Source organism: Ascidiella aspersa, chromosome 2 (genome assembly GCF_963924565.1).
Source record: "Ascidiella aspersa chromosome 2, kaAscAspe10.2, whole genome shotgun sequence".
Lineage (NCBI taxonomy): Eukaryota > Metazoa > Chordata > Ascidiacea > Phlebobranchia > Ascidiidae > Ascidiella > Ascidiella aspersa.
This window is the reverse complement of record NC_139448.1, coordinates 31,783,183-31,806,379: the sequence shown is the minus strand read 5'-3', so window position 1 is coordinate 31,806,379 and position 23,197 is coordinate 31,783,183. Positions and strand designations below refer to the sequence as shown.

The window sequence follows — 23,197 nt, the reverse complement described above, 5'->3', positions numbered from 1 at the left end:
TTAAAAATAATAATAATATGACAGAAGTTTTTAATACTTATATAAGTAAACTACATGAGTAGTAATAGCTTTAGTCAATGGCCTAAATTACTGATTTTCAAACTAACCCACATCCCATGGGGGGTTATGCATTCTTTAGGGGCCACCTGCATATAACATTTTACCGGGTTAAACTTAAGTTTGAGTTTTTTAACAGGAGGGCCATAATGCAGTAAAGTAGAGATCGGCCGCTATAATTTTTTTATAAACTGGGATATGGTAATAATTTATATTATAGAAATCAAAATACTATTTCAGTTTATATGCCATTTACCTATATTAATTTAACTCTTTTCCTGTATAATACCTTTCATGATGGTCAATGAGAATGTTTTTTCTTTAAAACAAAATTGAAAATTTGTTTGTTTTTAAGAAAAGCCGTATGTTTTCACAATCAAAACTTAGGCCCAAATTGAGCGATACAGATATATTATTTAGATAAATAGAATTCACAGTCACATATATTGGTAGGAGTGGAATACTGGCTGATCAAACAAAATCAAAACAAATTATTAAATGCAAATTAAACAAATTATTAAATGTGTCTGTGAATACTATTTATCTAATTTAATTGTTGGCAACATGTACTAATACCGCATAACAATATCAAAACATTACTTTACTTATGCCCTTTAGAACCAAATTGCAGCAATTATAATTAAGTGAAATATGGCAAAATTAGTTTAAACACATCAGTGCATGTCAAAGGAAATTGGCTTTGGCGTACAGTTCTCTTGAAATTGCTATTAATTTAAACCTAATTCAAACCGCTTTTATAATGTCAATTTCCACAAATCACCAGTAAAAATGTCAAATCATAATTAATCATGACAAATACTGTATATGCATCTTATAATGTATGATAAGTAGGGTCATTATTTTTTCACCTAAACAATGAGAAATTTTAACAAATTTAGACCAAAAAAAATTTTTTGACCAAATTTTGACTTTAGACATAAAAAACATTAAACATTGCTTGGTTGTGTAAAGTATTGCTTTAGTGTCTTGGCATTGTCAGTCACTTGTTTTTTATGTCCTACTGACAACTGGTAGAACACAATCCGTTATTTTAGGGGTAAATGCAAAACTCTTAGAAATGCGTAGTTGATATTTTTAGCATATCAAAATGACAAAGAACTACATTAAAAACAGAAAATGGGATAATTTAAAATCATATCCGAAGAATACACAGCAAATATTGTTCAAATCTTTTGTCCGAAAAATCAGAAAGCATTCAAGCTGAACCTAATGCTAAAAAAGGACTGCATGGTTAATTTCTTATGGCTGGCCTATACTGGTAGTGCTCTAATGAGGATTTAACACAGTTAAAATGTTGTTGGATTTAATTCAAAACTAAACTTTGATTAGGTAAATAACAATTTAAAAAAACTCACTCCAGTTTTTGCATTTTTATATCAACGCGCAAATTTGTCAACGATTTTGACATTTTGACCAAGGTTTAAAATTTAGATTTTTTTTTTCACCAAGTCAAAAGAAACAAAATGATAAGCCATGACCCTATGTCAACTTTAGTGCAGATAAATGGTGTAAGTTTTACTAATAAATATTTACAAGCTCATATAAAGTTTTTGTTGCCATAACAGTAAATATGTGTTACCACTGTTGGGCTATTTTACAAAGGAGATTATGATCAGAATAGCAAATATGTCATTAAAGCATATGACGATAAATTAGCTTTAAAAATTCGGTAAACAACATATAATTGGCTCCAAATAAGCACCAGGCCTAAATTCTTACAAAAATGCTGCAAACCTGGAACAAATATTCCGATCCGTTTCCAGTTGTCACTTTGAAAACATTCTTCCTCTTAACGTAGTTGTACGCGATGGAAACAAGGGATCCCTGGATGTTTAGTGGTTCCTCTTCTTCAAGCAGAAGCTGTGATGGGGGTTGGGATCCACTGTTGTTATGGACGGAACCATTTTGCGTGCTGCCCGGACCCTCCTGTCAATGAATCAAACATACCGGTCAAATTTTACCAACAAAATTGAAAAATTATTTATTTTTTTAGTTACAACCTTATATACAATGGGCATTTTTTTTGTTTTTTAATTGCAACATTTTTTCTGTGTACAACTAATCACAAGGTAACACAAACTATGGAAACCCTTTAAAAGCAAACCAGCCCCCCAAAAAATATCTAAAATAAAAATGTGTGTTTCTAAAATTTAATCCCTATGGGGCCCATGCTGGACCTTGTAATGCATCAGTGAGATGTAAAACTATGTAGAGGTTCAGCCCTATTATAAGTTTGTTAGTTAATAGAAAACACTGGGTCCTTCCTACAAAACAGGCCTCAGTACAAACACTTTTCATGTAATACAAAAAGAAAAACATTTCTTCATTTCTTTATCAAATCAAATAACTAAAAACTGTACCTAACTTGGATTTAAAATAAGCAAACATACAAACAATGTTTACATATCAGTCACTAATTGAACAAAATAATAACTCCATGTTTTATTGACTTTAGAGCCTAACTTATAGATCATAAATGGCACATCTACCTGCTTGTGCCTGCTCCAATCTCTGCACAGGTAAAGAGTTTGCTCCTTCAAAACGACCCAAACCACTTTCCAGAGCTTCTGTGAGCTGGATCGCTTGCCTTTGTCGATGGTTGCAACCTGCGTTATATGACACAAACATTGTCACAGACAATAAGCTTTAATTCGTGTCAACTTAGGGAACCTGAAAAAAGCCACTTTGTTGTTTAAACAGACTTTTTTTTAACGAAATTATGAAAAGGGTCTCTTTTATCAACTTGTTTTACAAACTACTGTTACTATTTCAATAAATTTAAAGGTGTTATAATTAAGAACATGCTTAATATATTATGTTGGCAATACCTTTCAGTTGGTTTGTAAATTATTATTAGCTGTGCATATATCAGAGCAATTGAAAGATTGATTTAGTAAATTTATATACTTGGACAAAAAATTAATACTTTAAACAAATTCATTTCCTTTAAGAGTGGTTAATTTTTCATTACTGTGCTCTTCTTTTAAAAACATGTTTTCTTAAAACTCATTGACTTTGATGAGAGCATTTAGGTATAATCACAAGAAAAATTCTTGGAACAATCAGATTTTTTTACAGACCTTGAAACAGAGGAAGCCCTCCCGTGCCACTGTGTCGTCATAGTCGCTAAGGTCAAGGGTGGGAACAGGTTGAAGGGATCTTGAACGAGAGCCGCGCCGGCCCTCGTCTGCCTGGGCCTCCACTATCTGCGGTGTCTGCAACACGAAAAAAAAATTAGTATGACGAACAGGGAGAATAATACACCAATAAATAACAATGCTTTAAGTCTCATTTGATGAATTTATTTTTAAGTATTACTTAAACCAGCAGGATTACATATTTATAAACCAGAAGTTACGTTTTTTGTGGAATAGTTAATATTTTTTTGATGGTTCTTGAAAATGGCAATAATGTTGTAAAGTAGGTATAATGACACAAATAAAGGTCAGATTAGTACAAAACAAAATTAGTATCAAATTATAAATTAGTATCAAAATGAAATACACAAGTCAACATTGGTAAATTACATTAATTTACCTTAATATAAGACAATTTTAGCAGAACGGTTAACATATCCATTCATTATAACCTATTTCAAGTAATTTTCCAATATTACAACAATCAAAACAGACTACAAAAACTTTGTTACGCAAAGTTATAATAATTGATACCCTCTGAGAGATTTGGAAATAAAATATGCATAACAAGATTTTGTGTTTAAGCAAAAAGTTTTGTTTGCAAACCAAATGCTAGGTTAAGTCAACAGCAAAGTCTCTCAAGAATTTAGGTTAAGCAAACATAGACAAAGAATATTACACAAAAAATGTGTTAAAAGAAACACAAAATTCTTAACAGACTGCATTATTTTGTAATTACAAATATCACACCAAACTTAATCAAAGTTATTGATTGTAGTAAACCTTAATAAAGTCTAAAAGGTTTATGAACTGAATAAAATGTGAAAAACTCGCCTTCACCTTTTTAATTAATATTTCTTAATTGTTTTAGGGGTTATTTGCTAAAATGTTAAGTTTCAAAAAATACAAACAAGAAAACAAGACAATTTGTTGTTTGTTTTCTGTAACCCAGAATTGTGACATGCAACTACCACAAAACTATTACAAGACATATTTAATACTTACTTTCTCCGCCTGCAGAATGCCAATAAAACAAAAGAAACTGGTTAGCAAAACACTTATGCATAGTTTTACAGAAAACAGTGCCTAGTTTTACACAATTATTTTGGTGTCATTATGTGTTAACGCTAAACTTACCGATTCTCCGAAGAAGTTCTTCAGTTTTCTGATGCTAGGCTGCCTCTTGTGTACAGGTGTTCTGGCAACAACAAACATGGACTTGATTCAAAGGCACAACTTTGCCAAAACGAACTTTCTAAAGTCTAATACACTCATTTAAAAACCCATTAGTTTTGACGCCCATCACATACAGCAAAAAGCAATTGCATGCCAGCTGCAAACAATGGTCGTATCCTGACAGGACATGATTTAAATAACCAACCTCAATAGATCAGTGTCCGTAGCAGCACCATTTGGACTCGTTGCAATCTGGTAGGAGCGACGGTGGACTGCCTTCACAGTGTTACGGTCTGCTCCAAAACATTGTAATTTGACTAAGTAAACCTAGCAATTGCAACATATAAACAGCACAAATTAAGGTTAAATTATTCACAAATAGAAAACGGAATTTAAAAGGGTTAAATACCGAATTAGGACACAATCCAAAAATCAAATTTTTTTCCCTGTTTCCATGCCTAACTGCATGGTTAAACTTTTGTTTCTAAGAATCATGCACTGTATGCGGCACGACTGCAGTGCTGCACTAATTACCCCTGTCTAAACTGCAAGCAGAGAGCTAAGGCACAAGACAAAAAGCTTAAGTCTGTCAGCACACAATTTTCAGATTCAAACAAGGTGAACACAAGTCACATCTCGATATATAAAGCGTGAAAGGAAATGTCAGAGGCTCAGTGTTTGGGCTAACGTCACTACATACGATTCTAAGTAGGTTGGACTAAATCATCAGCCCACAGACTGGCCAGCAGCAACAGATCTATTGCTTTGGCAAGTGACAAATCAGTTGAATCAGTGGCGTTTCCTCTCCCACAGTAAACCACTCCTGGAGTGTGAGATTGTGATTCAAATGCAAACCGGTTTGCCGTGTGAGCCTCGAAATTTGCCTACAGGTTTACATATAAAGTCGTCCTGTGATGGCCACAAAACCATTTGATTGTTGTATGGTTTAGCACAAAATGAACACATACTTTTTAACTTAGCTTGAGAATGGGTACCTTTCTTAGGATATTAAATTTTTTTTAACTTTTATAATCTACTTTATGTGTTTTGTTGGAGGGAAGACTCTGTTGTTGAAAAACATACTAAGCTTACATTTTAACTTGGTATCCATTTTAACAAAAAAGCTTGCCCTTTCAACAGAACATATTATGCCAATGATAAAAGTTTAAAATTATAAATACAGATTTTTTAATCTTTTTAAAAAATTCCAAAAATCTAACTTTTACTCTATTTTAGTAAAATAACATTTTGTCTTTTTAAAGTTAAATGCTATGGGTAAAAACTTATTACCAATGGCAACATCTTACAAAACTGATCAAAAAAAATTTGCTAAATAAATAAATGAAAATAGCAGCACTAAAATATACACTACAAATCTTAACACTTGGTAATTAACCGTGACCTTCTCAGGTTAACTTATTTGAAAAAGGCTAAATCCCTGGCGAGGAAAATTCTAACAAAAAAGAAACTATGAAAACAAATCAAACGCACAGAGTTCAGTAAACACAAGCTGCCTGAATTCTTTTTCTGGCCTAATGACCTGTTAAACCTCGGTGACACAAAACTTAGCGCAGCGCCATAACAACATGCTCGAGGAGCGTAGGGTCAAACCATAAATCTTTCAGGCTCCATTATGTGTTCACTTCCTGTCTAAGAGCTTCCTGTGCGTTACCAAGGCAACAGCGACTATCCGGTGACGGATTGCGCCTGCGATTCACAACCTCGACAAGCTGGTTAATCTACTTACTCATTCAACTTGGCTGTTTATGTGCGTCACACGCACACAGGACGTAGATTACAACTTCAAAGATTAATGCGGTCAATTGCAAACACTTTTAACCTATTGACTTATAGTCACACCTAATACAACACAAAATAGAGCAATGAACATAGTGATTTAAGTTTTTAACATACCTGCACTGTTTGATCTTTTCTGTTTTCGCAATATTACTTTTTGGACAGGATCGACGGTAGAAAGAATGCTGTCAGCCGAATTGCTCCGACCAAACTTGCCTTAAAAACAACAGAGTTTGTTTATGTAAAGCCCATACAATATCAAGATTGCGTTGTATTTCTATATGTATATTCATTTAAAGGAATGATTCAATAGGCTTTCACCTTTTAGGGCAATTGTTTTGTTTTAAGATCACATATAATATACAATAAAACACATATCTAAGGTAAACAAATTGCTGAAAAAATTGTCATTTTATGTCACATTATATTCCTTTCAAATTCTTCTATAAGTAAAAAATACGATAAGATTCTTTTATAATGCGGACAACGTTAATTTTTACCTGACTGGCACCTACTTAAAACATGATCTTTCCCCGAACTGGTGCGAACCAAACTGTATGTTGAGCCTTCTGTGTCTGGATCAGGCTGTATAATAAAAAAACAACACATTACCTAATCAGATTTAATATGACACAACAACAGGAAGCAATTATTGGCCGCAAACCCTAATTGAATCCAAATCACACACTGCACAATGAAGTATACAAAAAAAAACAGGCATGTATGCTATAATAGACAAACAATAAATAAAAAATATTTCAAAGCAAAAAACCCAATATAAGAATAAAAAAATTTTTTGGGAGAACAATATCTATGTTTAAAAATGTTTTATTTACCTTGGAATTTCATTTAAAAAAAGGATTCTAGGATAAATGAGGAAGTTCTTGGTTGTTCTTGGATTCATTGCCAAGGCCTATTGTAAACTGTGCTATTTTATATGAACTTCTATTGTTCGGCCCTGTTTCAGCTTATATCAGAATAAATAAGACGTCAATCAATGGGTGATTGTAATAACAACGCTTCTAAACCAAACAAAACAATGGAAAACAAAATGAGTTATTTTTTCTCATTGATGAGAATGCAGAGCATCATGATTTTGCAATGAGTCATTTATTGGGCTATTATGCAGTCTAGGATAGCATATAAGTGTGGAACCATTAAAGTCACTACACAAAAAGGTAAATTTTGTAGTAGGGCCTAGTGGGTGCCCCCATTAAGAACCACTGCCCTACATATCGGTAATCTGGTGACAATCCTTCTCGAAGTATAGTTAAGTAAGCGCTATTCCCCATTCTAGGTTTAAAAAAAGGTCAGTAAGCTCGGTTTCCCATTCTAGGTTTATAAAGGGCAGTAGTCCTACTCTAGGAATTCCAATTTGCAGACAGCAGTATAAAAATAAACTGCTGAGTCACATTGCATATTAAGTACAGCTTGCCAACTACAATTGCTTGCAGCTATGAGTTAAACTGGGTGTTTTGTTTTGAAATAACACTGTTCAGAGCGACAATAACAAGTAGTTTACCAGACGGAAAAATATTTTTTTGCCTATCATAAATAATCTAAGTTTCATAATGCATTTTTAAAAGCTATATTTTCTTGCAAAATCACCATGCTGTCGACATAGTTTGACGGTGTTGTGAAGAGTAACTAATGACTTATGTAGTTTGTACAAATAACTTGATTTGAAAGTCATTGTGTCAAATAACTTCAGTTAATTGTCTTCGTTAAATGTTTTTCAAAACAATTTGGTTATGCAATTATTTTTTTTAAATGACTTTTTTACAATAGTGTTTTGCATGGCGGTTGACAGCCCCCTGGCTGAGTATCGGATGAGTGTTGTCCACATAACAAATCTATGCTGGAACAAAAATTCTATGCAACCCCATAGGTTCGAGCATCATACCCCTATTCGCATTATTTACAGACTGTTTACATTCACTTATGGTAAAAACATGTAATGTTTGAGTATTTTGTGTTACCCCAACATTGATGTGAAGGTAGAGATTTACTTTAAAGAGGCACCATTAGGCAAACTAATATAAAAAGAAAGACAGAGGTACACAGAATACTGCAGTAATGCAAAAAACAGCATTAAAGAAAAATTTACTATTTTTTTCCAATCAAGTTTTTAGCAGAACTGATGATGCCACTTTTGGCGTAACTGTTGTGTTCTGTGTTTTAACTAAAGTTGTTTTAGATTTTTTTTGACCTCTGGTTTTATTTGGGTTCTTCGAAATGGATAAAAAAGCAACAACTGCCATTGTTGGAACAGGCATAGAGCCTCACATAAGCCACAAAAATAATAATATTATAAAAATATTCTTATTTAACAAAAGACAAAATGGGTGTTTCATGCGATTAGGGATTTACGAAGTGATTTACTTTACTGTTGTACCAATAAATAAATTAAGCACTCAACCCCACTTACAGTTAGGTCTTCGTCCGATCCCATTGCTTCCATGTAACTCGTTCTTCTGTTGGGACTCCTGCTCCTCCGTCTTCTAGTCCTTCCTCTTCTGCTACCGGAGGAGAGTGGAAGAGCTTTGCGGATCACCTCCGGGTCGGCGTTGGACTCCGCCATGAGGGAACGGAACTGATCGGACTTCTGTTGAAGGAAGAATATATCATGTTTTTCAATTTGACTGATTAACATTAGTTTTGTTAGTTTTAGATTTTGAAGAAAGGAAAACAAAAATTTTATTATAAACGCTGAAGATTGTTAATTAAACATTGGAAATCTAAATGTTGCTTCAAAACTATTAACTCATTTCATGGTTTTTAAAACTGACTGATTAACATAATAACTTGTTTAACATAATTTAGGCAACTATTTCAAAATATTGTTTAAATGTTAGCTTGGCATCCTGCTATGGCAACTACAGATAAACGTTGAAGCATTAAAAATCTGTCTTTCACAGTGTTGCTAGATTTACATTTTAAAGAAAAGGAAAACCAAAATTTTACTAGAAATTCTAAAGGTTGTTAATTAAACATTCGGAATATAAATGTTGTTTTAAAAATGATTTTTATTCTACCTGTTGCTGAACGAATTTATGATTGATTGAAAGTTAGTTATGTTAAATGTTAATTGAAGGACACAAATGATTAAGCAAAATACTACATGATTGCCACAAAAAGCAGTTTCACAAGAGCAAAACTAATGACATTATTTTACCTAAAGCTTTAAAACTTTTTAACATATAAAACCTCAAAAGGTTTAAATCGTTTGCCAAACCACGTTTTAGCCAGGAGTATTTTCAGCTTTATATATTTTATGTTAAAATTCAAGGGTTATTATTCACAAATGTTGCCTAATTCTTTATATGCGTTGATTTGCTTAAGAATTTTTTTAAAAATAATTTAAAAATCAAAGGTTTACCATTCACAATTTTTTGCCTAATATTGAATATTGTATAGGGCTATAGGCATCCATTTATCATCCAAAGATTAAGATTTAAACCAAGTTGTGGCAACCGTGTAATCCATATGGTTGTTAGCAATATTAGGGCGACATGCGAGATACAAACCGATTCATCTGGGCTTGCCTCGTCTATATACGGAATGCTTCCCTCTGTTCCTGGAAAGCCGAACTTGACGGCGTGAGCCACTGCCTGTTGCCGTGGCGACGGTAGGCTGGTGGCCTCTTGGAACTTTCTGGAACTTTTTGGGGTTCTGCAAATAGTTCTTGTTTTACGGACGACTGTTTTTCAACAAATGTAAATCTTTCTATAAAGATAAACGACCGACAAAGAACAATAAAGAAAATTAGTCTCAAAAAATGCAGAACATACTTCAAAAAAAAGTAGGTAGGTAAATAAACTTAATTGCCCAATATTTATCACAAATTAGTGGCTTTTGCACTATAAAACAGTCTGCAGTGGTTTCCAAGCCCAGTTTGCATCAAAGAAGGTGTAAATAGCCAGTTTGTAGAAAGAATCTTTACCTTCTTTTGTTGCTGAGCTCTGCATACTCATCGTTAAACTTGGATTTGGTGCGTGGAGAGTTCGGCGTTCTTGCCTCACTTTTCTGGTGTGTGGTTCTGAGCAGTGAGAATGAAAAAGTCCAGTAACAATGGCAATATATTTTAAGCAATTGTACTAGTGTGGGAATAAGCTTTGATGATTTACATTTAACGAGATGATTTACATTCAACTAATTTCAAATGAAGAGTGGGTTTCTTAATACCAAGGATAAACTACGTGTCAGACAAATTATTCTGCGAAAACGGAATTAGTTTAGCATTCCTCTATTACATTACGTATTGCTTAGTTTTGAACTAAGATGATCAGATAATGCTCAACGCTAAAATGTAGATTGATAAATGTTTTTTCAAATATATAGAAGGTGGACGGTCAAATTACGAAAAAAATACACATTGGCAATAGTTTTACCAGATTATTTTATTACAAAAGACACATTTTAATGCCTAGGGAAAATACACCGTCCATGTGTCATTGCATTTACATGCTGGATAAATTTTAATACATTACACTTACAGTGTTTTAACTTCACTATTTTTGAAACAAGTAGTTTACAATTGCCAAACACTTTACCTGTGCCTTAAATCGGGGGATTGAACTCCCTTCATATTGCTCTTCTTGTCTTTGGACCCAGTGGATGAAAGATTCCCTTCAGCAGATTTTTGTCGACTGTGAGTGTGATGGGGCAGGGGTGGGCGATCATGCGACGATTTTGAGCGGCTATGCGCATGTTTTGACGAGGTGCGCTTGGGAGATTGACTAGATTTTCTTTTGCTAAATAATTTGAAAAAGTGAATTTTAATTTAAATAGCTTAAATTAGTACTAAAATGTTAAAAGAAATATTACATACAGTGTGATTTTTTATATTAAAGTTGGAGGTATACAGACTTTTTAATATGATCCTATTTTTATAATATATCTACTTTTAAGAAGACTGTAGTAGGCATATTTTAAATAAAAAGTCCTGCCTACTACAGAAACCATGTATGTTAAATAAAAATAAGTACCTTGTTTCTTGGCGGTGGGAAGATGGTTTGGCAGTGTTTGTTTCGCTTGTTTCTTTGGATGAGTTCTTTCGAGTAAAATAATTGGTATGTGAGAAAGAACACTTTGACATTAAAAGTTACAAATTAAATTTACCAACTAATGAAAACACTTAATAATAGTGATGTCTTTAAAGTATACTAAATGATAAAAAAACTAAAGACAGTGCTAAGTTGGAGGAGAAAAACGATCAGAGTTACAAGCAAGGGTAGATATATAAAATTTTTAATATTTATATTGTTTATATTAGAATGTGTGCCTGTTTGAACACCACTAGAAGTTGATTATTTATGTCATGAGATCCAAAAAGAACCACAACAAGGTCAGAAAAGATCTGAAACAATTTCAGAATACTGCAGTGACACCAAAAAAGGCATCCACAATTCTGCCTAAAAACGAGAAATAGAGATGAACTTACAACATCAGTGACAGAAGAGGATGCAGAAGAAGACACTTCATCTCTTGTTCGATCCCTGGAACGGCGGCGTAACACCGATGGGACAAACTTCACGGGAGCAATGTGGATATGCCTGATGCATGCAAGAAAAACAGTGATAAAACAATCAATTTTACAAGCCTTTAACTTAAAAAAAAGAAAGTGCAATTATTATATGGTTACATGTTCGTCTGGTTTATTTTATCTTTGCTATTACTTTTTTACTAACTTTTTTCCACGAAGACCAAAATACTAAGTGTCCCATGGGTTGACAAACAATTCTCTACACGGTTAGTTTGTAGGTTTTTAAACAGACACAACAAATTATAAAGAAAAAAATATTGTCTTTAAATAAATATGTATTGTATGTACTCAATATGAAACAATAATATTTTTAAGAGCCCATGCTGAAATCTCATATCAACTAAAAGAGTTTCACCTGTGGTCTACTGGCTTGTTCATCTTGGTTGTCAGATTGTCGCTCTCGCTGTCGTCTGAAGAAGGAAGCACAAAAACACGGGCATTGCGCTTCTCTCTCATGTTGCCCCTCGGAAGGGCTCCACCTTCACCCCTGGGTGAACGCAGCTCGACGGGGACCACTGCAGTGTCGGTGGTGACATCAAGGATAAGCGGGGGAGGGCCACGCCTTTGTAGGGGTGCATTTCCTGGAAAAGGGAAAAATAGTTTTGTTGGTGTTTTTACATGGGCACACATTTACAGCGGCTTTAGAATCATTGTAAAAACAAACATATAAAAAATATACCAGACTAACACAGAAATAGGGTTTTGTGAGAACTAATCTTCCTTATTTCAGTTGCTGTTAAAATTCATTTCTCCATCAGGGTTGAAACAATTTTATGAAAACAAACTGCCAAACTTTTATGAAAACAAACTTTTTACGAAAACATACTGCCAAAGCAACCAATAGGATAACCAAAAATAACTTCGAACTTATCTAAAAAATTCCGAACTGGCTAATTTTAGGAATAGCATTGTCGTCAAACTATTTACAAAAAAAAAAAAAACTTTACTATTATTTAACTGCGATCTTGCTTTTTACAATTTCAGCAATAGAAAAAAGTTATTGTATTTCAAGCTATTAAAATATAACTGGTAAATTGGCTTGTTTATTGTTCATTCAGCTATTTTACTGACTTTTTTATAGAAAATATAAAATATAAATATATATTATTAATTTACTTGTTGGGCTCCTTAGTTGAACTTTGACCTCCAGTTTCGGAGATTCTGGAACTGGGTCTTCTGATGGTTTTGAGGTTTCTGGTTCGACTAACTCTGGCTGAATCAATTCTTCTGGAACAGTTATTGGAGGCGGAACCTACGAATAGATTTTGTCATGAATAACACTGCACAATTATTCAAAAAATTGAATAGTAGATACTGTCAAATTGCAAATTGAGTTATTTGGTTAAAAATGAAATCTTGGCAAAATAAATACTGATATTTATTAGCAGAGTTAGCATAACATTTCTATCCAAGTTATATACTTGGATATTCCTATAACTTAAAAAGGTAAAAACTTACGCAATACTATTCCTATAATGTTACAAAAGAAAATTGGGAAAAAAATCCTTTGTTGCCTATTGACTCTTAAAGCAAATCAATTAAACATTAAAAAAAAAAACTCTTACAATGTACCACCACATCTCAACCAAACTTCATACTTTGTCAATTGTTTTGCTCTCCTGCATCTTGGTGAGCGTTTCCGGCGACGGTTTCTTCCATTCAAGCTTCCTTGTGGCTACCGGGGCCGAAAGTTGTGCGACGGGAACATCAGCCTTGACCTCAGGCGGGGGCGGCAAGTCTTCTCTTGCTTGTTGCATGTTCGCGCCACTTGACAACGAGTCCTCATTCCCCAAGCTCACTTTCCGCCTGACGCTTGGCGGCGAAAGGTTCCAAGTCACTGCCACGGGTTCTAAGTTGCTTGGAGCAGAGGGACCGCCAGCGTTGTTGTCGTCGTCGTCGAAGGGATTGACTTGCGCTTCGTTGTTCTCTGTTGCGGCGACTGGCATTTGTAGCCTGGTGTAGCTGTCGATTAGCTTGGAATGCCTGTCTGCTTCCCCAGGGACGATCTCAGCATCCTGATGGACAGAAACACAAGGCAAATTATAACAATGCCTTCCTGATAAACTTTGGGAACTAAAGCTATCCACCTATAGCTATAGTTTTGACAGTAGTAGCTACGCACTTAAGTAAAAAGTAAGTTTTACTTTTTTGACAGTGATTTTTTCACGCTTGAGTAAAAAAAAAAAAAGTTTTAAAACATGCTAATACAAAAATACAAACTCCGAAAGCTACAGTATGAAAATAGAGTAAACAATTAACTATACAAAGAATTAAATTCAAAAATACAACTTTAACATATGAAAATATATTACAACATCTATGACATTGGGATTTATAGCTACATTTGAGCTCTAAATTATCTTTTTAATGAACCTAGCTAAAATGCCAGAAAATATTGATTAAAATTACGAAAATTTAACTCAAAATTATCCAAACTTTTTTCTTTGCATAACAAATGTTAAACAATTGCATTTCTAAGATAGCTAATCACATACCATACCAAAAAAAAAGATTGCCTCATCTTACTTATTTCAAAGAAACCTACAACTCTGTTTACAATTCAGTCTAAACAACACAAGCCGGCATGTTGACACAACCTAATACTACAAACCTTGTCGCAGATGACTGCTTTGGGCTGATGGGACTCTATAATGTCCGGAGGGGGCGCCTTGGTTGGCTGGGCATCGACCTGTGCATCCTGTCGGTTGGCGTGAAAAACAAGTTATCAAAATAAGCATTTAAAGAAGCTGGGACGGAGATATTGATCATTGTTGACAAACATAACAGAGGAAGTCAGGTCAATGGTACGACTAAATAAATAAATTTGGAACTCTAAATAGTATACAGATTTAAAGTTGTATAAGTTAAGCTAATCACAAAGATAAACTTAAGTATTGAAATACAAATTTGTTTACTAAATGAAATAAATGATTCTCGTAACATTGTTTGTTTTAAAAAAACAAAAAAAAAAAAAAAAACTTCATTTTGCCAAGCAACTTAACAGTACTAACAGTTTCTATGCACTACTTTGTCAAAATTCATGGGAGCTAAATTAAAATTTAAGGTCTTTGTAGTTCTTAATTTGTGAATGCAGTACTTTTTATTTGCATCCCTTTATTTTTGGTATTTATCATTTTAACAAACACTTAATTGTACGCCACAAGTTAATTTTTACCACTTTAAGATCTATTAATTTAAATAACACAGACAACTTCTTTTAAAATGACATAAAGCTCTTTTTGCGACTCACAACTTGGGTTTACAATTTGCTGAGACTGAGCCACCTAAACAAACACGTTAATCTTTTGTTTTACACCCATCAGAAAAGAGCGATAAAATAAGGCAAATATTTAACTAGCCAGTCAGCCTTGCTGCAAGTAGTAAACTCTTGCCGGCGGATTGTTATCTGCTGCTCTGCACACAAGAACCACATTCAGACTGCTTGGACTAAATAGGACAAGGATTAAGCCTTGTAGGTGGCAATATTAATAGCCCCAGCCCACAAGGATTAATATAGGCGCCTGACTAATGTGTTGGCATACCTTTGCTACTGTGACTTGTGCACTGGGGTTATCAAGCCGAGAGGCGTCACCGACAGTTGAATTTTCAGATTTCTCTGAAGGAGCAGAAGCGTCACCTCTGTCTTCACTCTTCTTCCTGCGTTTTTGGGATCCCTTGCTAACCTAAAAGAATCACATTTTTGGAACTTAAAGGAATCACATTTTAACATGAAGGAATCACATTTTGAACCTAAAGAACTCACATGTTCAGTTTTTAGGAATTTGGTTGCAATTAGAAAAATAAAAATAAAAAGACAATACCAACTAAGATTTAAAATATTTAGATATTTATAAATTGGACTGAAAAATAACAGAATAGGTTTTTTGTTTTTTGAAAACAAAATTAGAAAAAAATAAATATTTAAAAATATGTTAAACTCAACTAACCTTCAGTTTAACGGCAGCACCTGATTCAAGGCTTTTCAGCCGTTCGTCAAGTGACTTTCTTCCACATAACTTGTCTTTCTGTTTGCGTATATAATCCTCCCTAAAATAAAAAATTACAACAAATTTTGTCAGTATGTTTGAACATAACTAAAAATAAAATTTCTGTACTCATTTAAATCAGAAAACTAATACATGATCCTCAAAGGTAGTCTATCTTTAACTAACTGCTGCAATTTCAGGCGGCCAGCACAGTAAGTTGCTAATAAATGTTATCTAAATATAATCAATAACAAAATGCGCTTACCAACACGGAGCGTAATCAGTTGACATTCAATACATTACATGAATCAAACCAATAAAAGTTAAATCCACCTTTCTCTGGCACAGTTACTACCAACAACGAAAATACAAACGTCAAGCACCAAAACAAGCGTAAAACAAATCTGAAATGCTGTCGAGAGCTCAGAGAGGCCTCAGCTGAATTAAACTTGAGCTTTAAAATGTTCCACCCACCTATAACCAGTGTATGAAGAGTTGTTGTGGTTGCTTCTCTTGTAGAGAGAGGTGCCCCGGGGCGAAGTTAATTGTTCGGCATAACTTATGTCTATATAAAACACACAAGAGCTTTATTAGATAGGACGGCAATTAAGCCACAAACGCAAGACTAGCAACTCCACTGTTTTTGGTATGTAGATCAATAATTTTGTACACAAACATGCTGAAAATAACAGTTTTAACTTTAAGGTTTTTAAGTTTTATTTAAACGTGGAGGATTAATACAGTTTAAAAGTTTGAATTTAGATTATTAACATTTTTAAAGCTGAATTTATTATTTAATTGTGGTCAATTTATTGTGAAGTTGAACATGACAGATTTTCTTTAAATGTTTTTAAAATAACACATACTTTGTATAAGAAAAACACAGTTACATTACAGGGGGAAAGTATGACATAATGACTGAAAAATATGCTGCTAATTTACATAGCACTATTCTACATGAAGCACAGCTAGAGCGTGGCAAAGTAAAGTTGAACAAAGTCGTAAACACAAAACACACTTTAAAGTTTTAATTTACAAACTAAATTTAATAACACACCCTTTAAGCCAAACTTACCTTTTGTTGAGGCAGTTGGCGAGGAGACATTTGAAGAAGTGACGGAGGTTGAAGGTGACGTCAAGGTGAGCGTGTGCATTGGCCGGCTCGTCGTAAACGAAGCTGTCGGACTTGTAACCGCGGAAACGGATACCGGCGAGGACAGGACCGGTCGGACGTAGTCGGGCACATAACTCATGTTCTCTTCAACCGAACAGCCGGAGAAGTTGAGTGTGGTGTCTGTCTCAGTTTCAGTGGCTGTGTCGCTGTCCGAGTCGTTCACGTCATCGGCATACTTTAAACGATCAGTTGCCGGAGCTACCGCCCGGAACGCACTCCTGGTGATGAAGGGATGATAGACTGGCAGTGGCTTGGTGGTTTTCACCGGTCGGCTGTAATCCTGGTCGTTTTCGTAGTCCGGCGTCAACCGCTGAGTGTAAGTGGAGTCGACAGTGTTGTAGGATGACTCCCCGGTGCTGTAGGCCGAGTCTAGGGTGTCGTAGTAGTTTTGCTGGAACTTGGCGAACTCTATCTGATTGCTGTTGTTATTGTTTGCACTAAATATCCTCCTTTGCTTTTGCTGGTGTTGCTTGTAATCCGGTGGCTCTTGGTAGAGCTTCTGTTCTGGGTATTGTTCCCTCCGCCTTGACTTTGACTCAGATTTTGACCAGTTTTTACCAGGTTGGGCCTGAAATGATGACGCGGCAAAAGCCTGAAACATAAAAAAACATAATTTACAAAATTGCTGCATAACATTTTTTTTTAATTCTCATAAGGTCGAATACATGTCACAGCTGATCTGAACTGGCAAGACGGACATCTTATAACCATTTTCAAAACACTATGGTCTTGGCCGCTTAAAAGGCAAGTGTTTTTTTGCCGATTTCGAACTGAAGTTCTTCTGACCATCGAAACAAAACAAAAAACATATAAACATAACAGCACTGCATATAATTTTTTATCCCCATACAGCCTAAGACATTTCACAGCTTATCTGAACTGGCAAGACAGACACCTCATAACAGTTTTCAAAACACTAGGCGTAGTGGTGTCTTGACCACTTAAAAGGCAAGTGTTTTTCTCGCCGATTTCGCACTGAAGTGAAAGTGGAGCGGCTGATTAAACCGGCCAATCTCTTGTTGTTTTTCGGCGGCGACGAAGCGATCAAAACAACGGGCTGGTGGAAATTCCTGTGGCGTGAGGTAGCGCCTTATCCGATAAAAGCATAATTGGGCGAGGGAGTGGACAACTTTTCCTAACCGAGTACTTGTCAGACAATGTGAACGCAAACACAAGTATCAAACTGCGGTAGGACTACTCTTTTAAACTGAATTATTTAACGACAAGTTTTTTAGGTTTAACGTTCACTTTTCAAGGCATGAAAATTGTAACTACAGCGCACTTAGAAGCTGGCGTTAGAAAAAAGAACAATCCACTACATATTAACGCCTAATTTTTATCGGCAAGTTAAATAGTTGGCAAGCGCCCGACAGGGAAGGCAGCCGCTTTAACAGGCAAAAATACATTTTACAATTTAAGGCTCAGCTACGGTAATAAAAACGTATTAAAAGGCATCAAAATTTACCGTTTTAATGCCTGATTACTGTTATCAAAACGTGATAAAATGTCGGTAACAAAAGAATAAACGAACTACAATTTTCCGTCTAAACTTCAGAAGCAAGTTAAAAAGTTGGTAAACGCGCTATAGTAAAGCCAGCAGATTTTAATTTAACATTCTTAATAATAACTGCACGCCTTAGCAACTTCATTACACGCAACATACAGCAGATTCCATCACTTGTAGCGATCAGTAAAAATATTGCAACTAAACGCGTAAGACTAGGTAGATTTTAACGTTAAACAAATAAACGAGAGTATTAAAATAGGGGCAGCGAAAACGACTTTTGGTCATCCAGACAAGCTGTCCTTCAAAAGCGAGTTGCGGCCAGGGACAATCAATTACTGCAACTTATACCTGCGTGGCGGGGCTATTGACTGTCACTCGCCTAAAAACACTCGTTGATATCAACCGCAAACAGCGAGCGCTAAGATGAGCGATCCATAATCATTTTTTATGCGGGAAAATCGATCACAGAGAAGGCTGCAAACAGTAGACTGTGGTCGGCATGGCAGGCTCACACGACTGCGAGCGTAAGGGAATGACAAACTGGGAACAACGGCGACGGTCCGGCGGGAATTTGGTCGCAGTGGAGGGCTGCTGCCTGCTTCGGCGAACAAACTGTAACAGTGCACCGCGCAAAGCACAACAGGTGGCAGAGTGTGCGTGTGTGTGTATCTGTGTGTCTATACACGAGTGTGTGTGTGTGTGTGTGTGTGTTGTAGCGAGATTGATACACTGGAAAAGGGCAAAGATCACGCGGAGCTTTGAGTTCGCTCGTCTTCGACAATAAAGACGTGAACTTTGCCATTTTTGAAAAGGAATACCCTATTAATGTATCAAGGCACTCTTGGATTTTCTTATCGGGCATTCTATATGTCGTGTCTCTAATATCCCATATCAGTATCATGTGCGATAGCAGAGAAAGGTATTACAACTCTGAACGGCTTTTGGGGATTTGGCAACGATCGTAAAAAGTTTAAATACGCTAGGGATTAAAACTTGCGTGCCAACGAACAACCATTACCTCACCGAAACCCTCAAAATACTGTTGCTTTTTTTGTATTTCGCTTTAAATTTTGCGTTGGTGTCCTATGCCTATGCCTAGTAATGTCACAAAGTTAATTACAGAGATCCCAAACAGTAAAATATAGGACTTAAAATGCCAAGTGATTTACAAAGTGAACGATAAAAAATAGCCCGACCAAACGTGAACGAATATCGACCTTACACCCAGCCTTCCAGTTAACCGGAACAAATAACGCCCTGTTTGGATTTGTTTAAGCGACACATCGCATTAAGGTGTGTCGGCGTCACAGAAGGCGTTAAGGTGTCGAGAACTTGAACCAAGTCGGCCCTTCGACAACAATGTCAACATTCACACTTTCCCGACACTTTAATCGCGATTATAGGCACGCGACCGGCCTGAACCGCGTTGAGACTTAACACTCAGCTGTCGTCACGCGACTATGACGATTGCGAGAGCGCATTATGACGCAACAAGACAAGGCGCTCGCGATTGACCGCTGGCCCCGAAGACTAAATGAGGCAACACTTTTGGTAATCCGCCGAGCGTTAGACTTGACGCGAGGCGAACAGCGCTGGGATTAGCGCAAGCATACCGCAACACTGCTGTTGCTTCTGCTGCTGCTGCTGCTGTGCGGTAAAGGCCTCGTTGTTGTCAGCGGGGATGACGTAGTTTTACAGTAGGGTTCGAAAAATTTGGCGGTTTTGCCGAGGGTTTGGTATGTAGGTTTAAACAAGGCCACGTCTTGCACCTAATCGGCTGAAAAACGCTAAGCAAAATTAATCTTCCAAGAGAAAAACAAGCTCATTGGCATTTGGATTCCTTGAGAAAACATGAAAAACACATTGCTATAAATTCAGAGGCGCTTAACGTACATCTTGATTTTTAAAAGGGGGATTAAAATGTGCCAAAAAAAACCTAAACAAGTGTTAAACATTTCTCGAACATCGATTAATGGGAAAAAACAAAATTTTACTAAATATTTCAACTCTGTAGCAGCATAACGGCGGGGTAGTAGCATTTTGTGAACGTTTAGAATAAATCTTGATCAATTTTCAAAATCCTGATTTCGATAACGATTCACAAAGCGTGATGATCTAATTTAAACAGCATTATTAAAGAAGCCAAGGGGTATTTTTTAAGTAAACAAGCATAGCTATCTAGGTCACTCTGTTATCGCGCCGCCCGAATCAAAACTGCGCGCATCGGCAACAAAAAGGTCGATCGAATTCGAACAAATCGTGAGATATGCGATGATCGAAAAACGTCAATGAAAACCACACGCTGCGGCTCTCGAATGAGGAATGCGCAAGAAAATAAGGGAAGATTCCAAGCTGAGTAACGTAACACGCACCGCAGACTGTCGAGCAGACTTGCACACAATGGGAGAGATTGACAACGGTCGGGTTTTCAAGAGGCCTTCTTCTGTGCACTTGTTGTACATGGACACAAGGCCAGATTAAAAAGAGCCTGGCCACCATTTTTCAGCCACTTGGCCAGTATACACCACACTGTTTTTATTTGCTACTGCGATAAATCGGTCTCAAAAAAGCACAAAGTACCAAAATACGTTGAACAAATATGTTTAAAGTCTAAAGTCTAAACCCTATGATATGCAAGTCACTTGTATTTTTACACTGATAATGGCATGATGTATTGCCGAAACGTTTGTAAACAGCGAAATGTCGATTTTATTGAATATAATGGCTTTATTATTTTCATTGAAATTCGTATGACATGGTTTCGTAATAGTTCAAAGAAAGCGTCAGCCAAAGAACCACATTTTAATGAAATAGATCGACTAATGATGTCATAATCCATAAACGAGCAACCGACTGATCGATATTTGTTACGCGTCGAGTACCTTAAGAATATTTACCATCCTATAGTAATAAATACTTTTTCAACACGACAGACCAAGTTTTGTTAAGCCGATAAAAAACATTTTTTGACAATAGCTTTTTCTGCTATTGGTGCTACTAGCTGTATAACAATGATTGATACATTGTATTGGTGTGCTTTGAGTTTGTAATCTAACAATCGCTGGTTGAAATCCCAAACAATTATTCTCAAATGATGACCATATTTACAGTACTAAAGTTGTGATTCCTAATCTTTATTTCTCGTGGTGACCAACTTTTTGCCAATTAATATTACCTTCGAGTCGAAAATTTGTGAAAAATTATGATTTCGCTCAATCAGTCGTAAAAAAATGCCCGATAAACAAATGATACAGTTGGGCGAAAAAATACAGAAAAAAGGGGCCGGCCCATTTTAAACGGCCATGAAAAGCGGCCAACAGAAAATACACAATCGTCCCATGTGGGTTGGCACCGTTTACTCAGCAACCCAGCGTCATTCCTGTGCTAAGCGTCGACGCGTCCACCGAGGAATCTCAAATATTTTCTCGCGCTTAGTGACGTCACAAATTTGGGCAACGTCATTTTCGGAGACTCTTTTGCGCCACCCGCTGGCGAAAGACCGCGTAAAAATGAGAGGTTCGGATTTAAACTGAACGCGTTTAAGATAGCGCGTTAAGCGTAAACTTTTCGCAACACTTCGCGTTTTTAAGCCCCCTTTGAACAGTTATGTTGGTGTCAATTAGCAAGTTAACAAAATCAATTTACATTTAAATATTTTGCGGTTCTTTTTTTTCTGTTTTATTTATAGCTAGTACGAGGGATTTTGGGACTGCTTGTTAAGAAATGTTGAAAAACCAACGATTTTTGTCTATGAGTTGAAAAAGATAAGTTAGAGTTGATTTAAGTTTTCAAAAGTGTCTAAAAAATTAACTGTTTTAAAGCAAAATGCTTCTCAGCATTTTACAGACGGCGGGATATATTTTCCTAACGATTGGGTAGTATAGTAGTGATATTAGTTTGCTTCTCAGCATTTTACAGACGGCGGGATATATTTTCCTAACGATTGGGTAGTATAGTAGTGATATTAGTTTGGCGGCTGTACTTTTTACTAGGAATGTTTTCACCAAGGCAGGGGAAAATATTTTATCAGCGGCCAATTTTGCGGCGAACATTGTTGTAAGGCGATAAACAGGGATCGATCGCGGTCGCAAAAACACGTACTTTTAAGGTGTTGGTCGCGCGTGGCGATAGGCAGTAAGTGACAACAAACGTTCGGGGTTTTTGTCCCTCCAAGGGCCTCCCTTATTTGATAACTTCGCCCGGCCTAAATAATAGATGAGACAGCAGCAACAGCAGCTAGTGTCTGCCGCGTGCAAAGCCTAAAGCGAAGACTATACTCGCAGTTTTTTTATTTTGTGCAACGGAATTACAGAACAAGAAATCCCAACGGCTTTGCACTGGCAAAATTTTTCAAACGAAAAGCTGTAGTTTACTTCATATTTTCCTAACGATTGGGTAGTATAGTAGTGATATTAGTTTGGCGGCTGTACTTTTTACTAGGAATGTCCGATAATATCAGATCGGAGCCGATACCCGATACCAAGTGGTATAGTATCGTTGTCGTACAATACTAGGGTGGTATCGATTCCATTCCGGTACCAAATTAATATATAGCAGTTCTAGCCATGATTTGCGCACCAAAGCAACTATTTTACCCTGTAAATTATTAAAAAATTTTAGGTTATCAATGAAGGTTGCTAAACTTTAAACTAACGCCCTATTAGTCTGAGACAAATACCATTGAATCTTTTTATTTCATCTATTTTGGTCTATTTTGGTTTTTCCTACAAAAAAAAAACCATTGTAGTAACACGAGTTCAATTGCTTTTAAACCAAGTGTTCCAGAGACGGATAAAC

At 35.9% G+C, this 23,197-nt stretch overlaps 1 protein-coding gene across 1 annotated transcript in view; it reads right to left on the bottom strand.

Annotated features, from left to right (window-relative positions):
- The window catches only part of LOC146164928 (uncharacterized), a 51,158-nt gene that overhangs the window by 12,252 nt on the left and 15,709 nt on the right, over positions 1-23,197 (bottom strand). The window contains exons 5-25 of the mRNA XM_083381425.1: positions 16,795-17,485; positions 16,194-16,284; positions 15,681-15,780; positions 15,276-15,416; positions 14,345-14,431; positions 13,332-13,748; positions 12,850-12,985; positions 12,089-12,314; positions 11,632-11,743; positions 11,177-11,241; positions 10,742-10,942; positions 10,132-10,227; positions 9,719-9,872; positions 8,617-8,799; positions 6,704-6,773; positions 6,306-6,404; positions 4,597-4,684; positions 4,353-4,413; positions 3,159-3,293; positions 2,568-2,684; positions 1,813-2,004 (exon numbers count right to left, since the gene is read on the bottom strand). Coding sequence (XP_083237551.1) covers positions 1,813-2,004; positions 2,568-2,684; positions 3,159-3,293; positions 4,353-4,413; positions 4,597-4,684; positions 6,306-6,404; positions 6,704-6,773; positions 8,617-8,799; positions 9,719-9,872; positions 10,132-10,227; positions 10,742-10,942; positions 11,177-11,241; positions 11,632-11,743; positions 12,089-12,314; positions 12,850-12,985; positions 13,332-13,748; positions 14,345-14,431; positions 15,276-15,416; positions 15,681-15,780; positions 16,194-16,284; positions 16,795-17,485 — 3,462 coding nt within the window. The remainder of the gene's footprint in view (positions 1-1,812; positions 2,005-2,567; positions 2,685-3,158; positions 3,294-4,352; positions 4,414-4,596; positions 4,685-6,305; positions 6,405-6,703; positions 6,774-8,616; positions 8,800-9,718; positions 9,873-10,131; positions 10,228-10,741; positions 10,943-11,176; positions 11,242-11,631; positions 11,744-12,088; positions 12,315-12,849; positions 12,986-13,331; positions 13,749-14,344; positions 14,432-15,275; positions 15,417-15,680; positions 15,781-16,193; positions 16,285-16,794; positions 17,486-23,197) is intronic.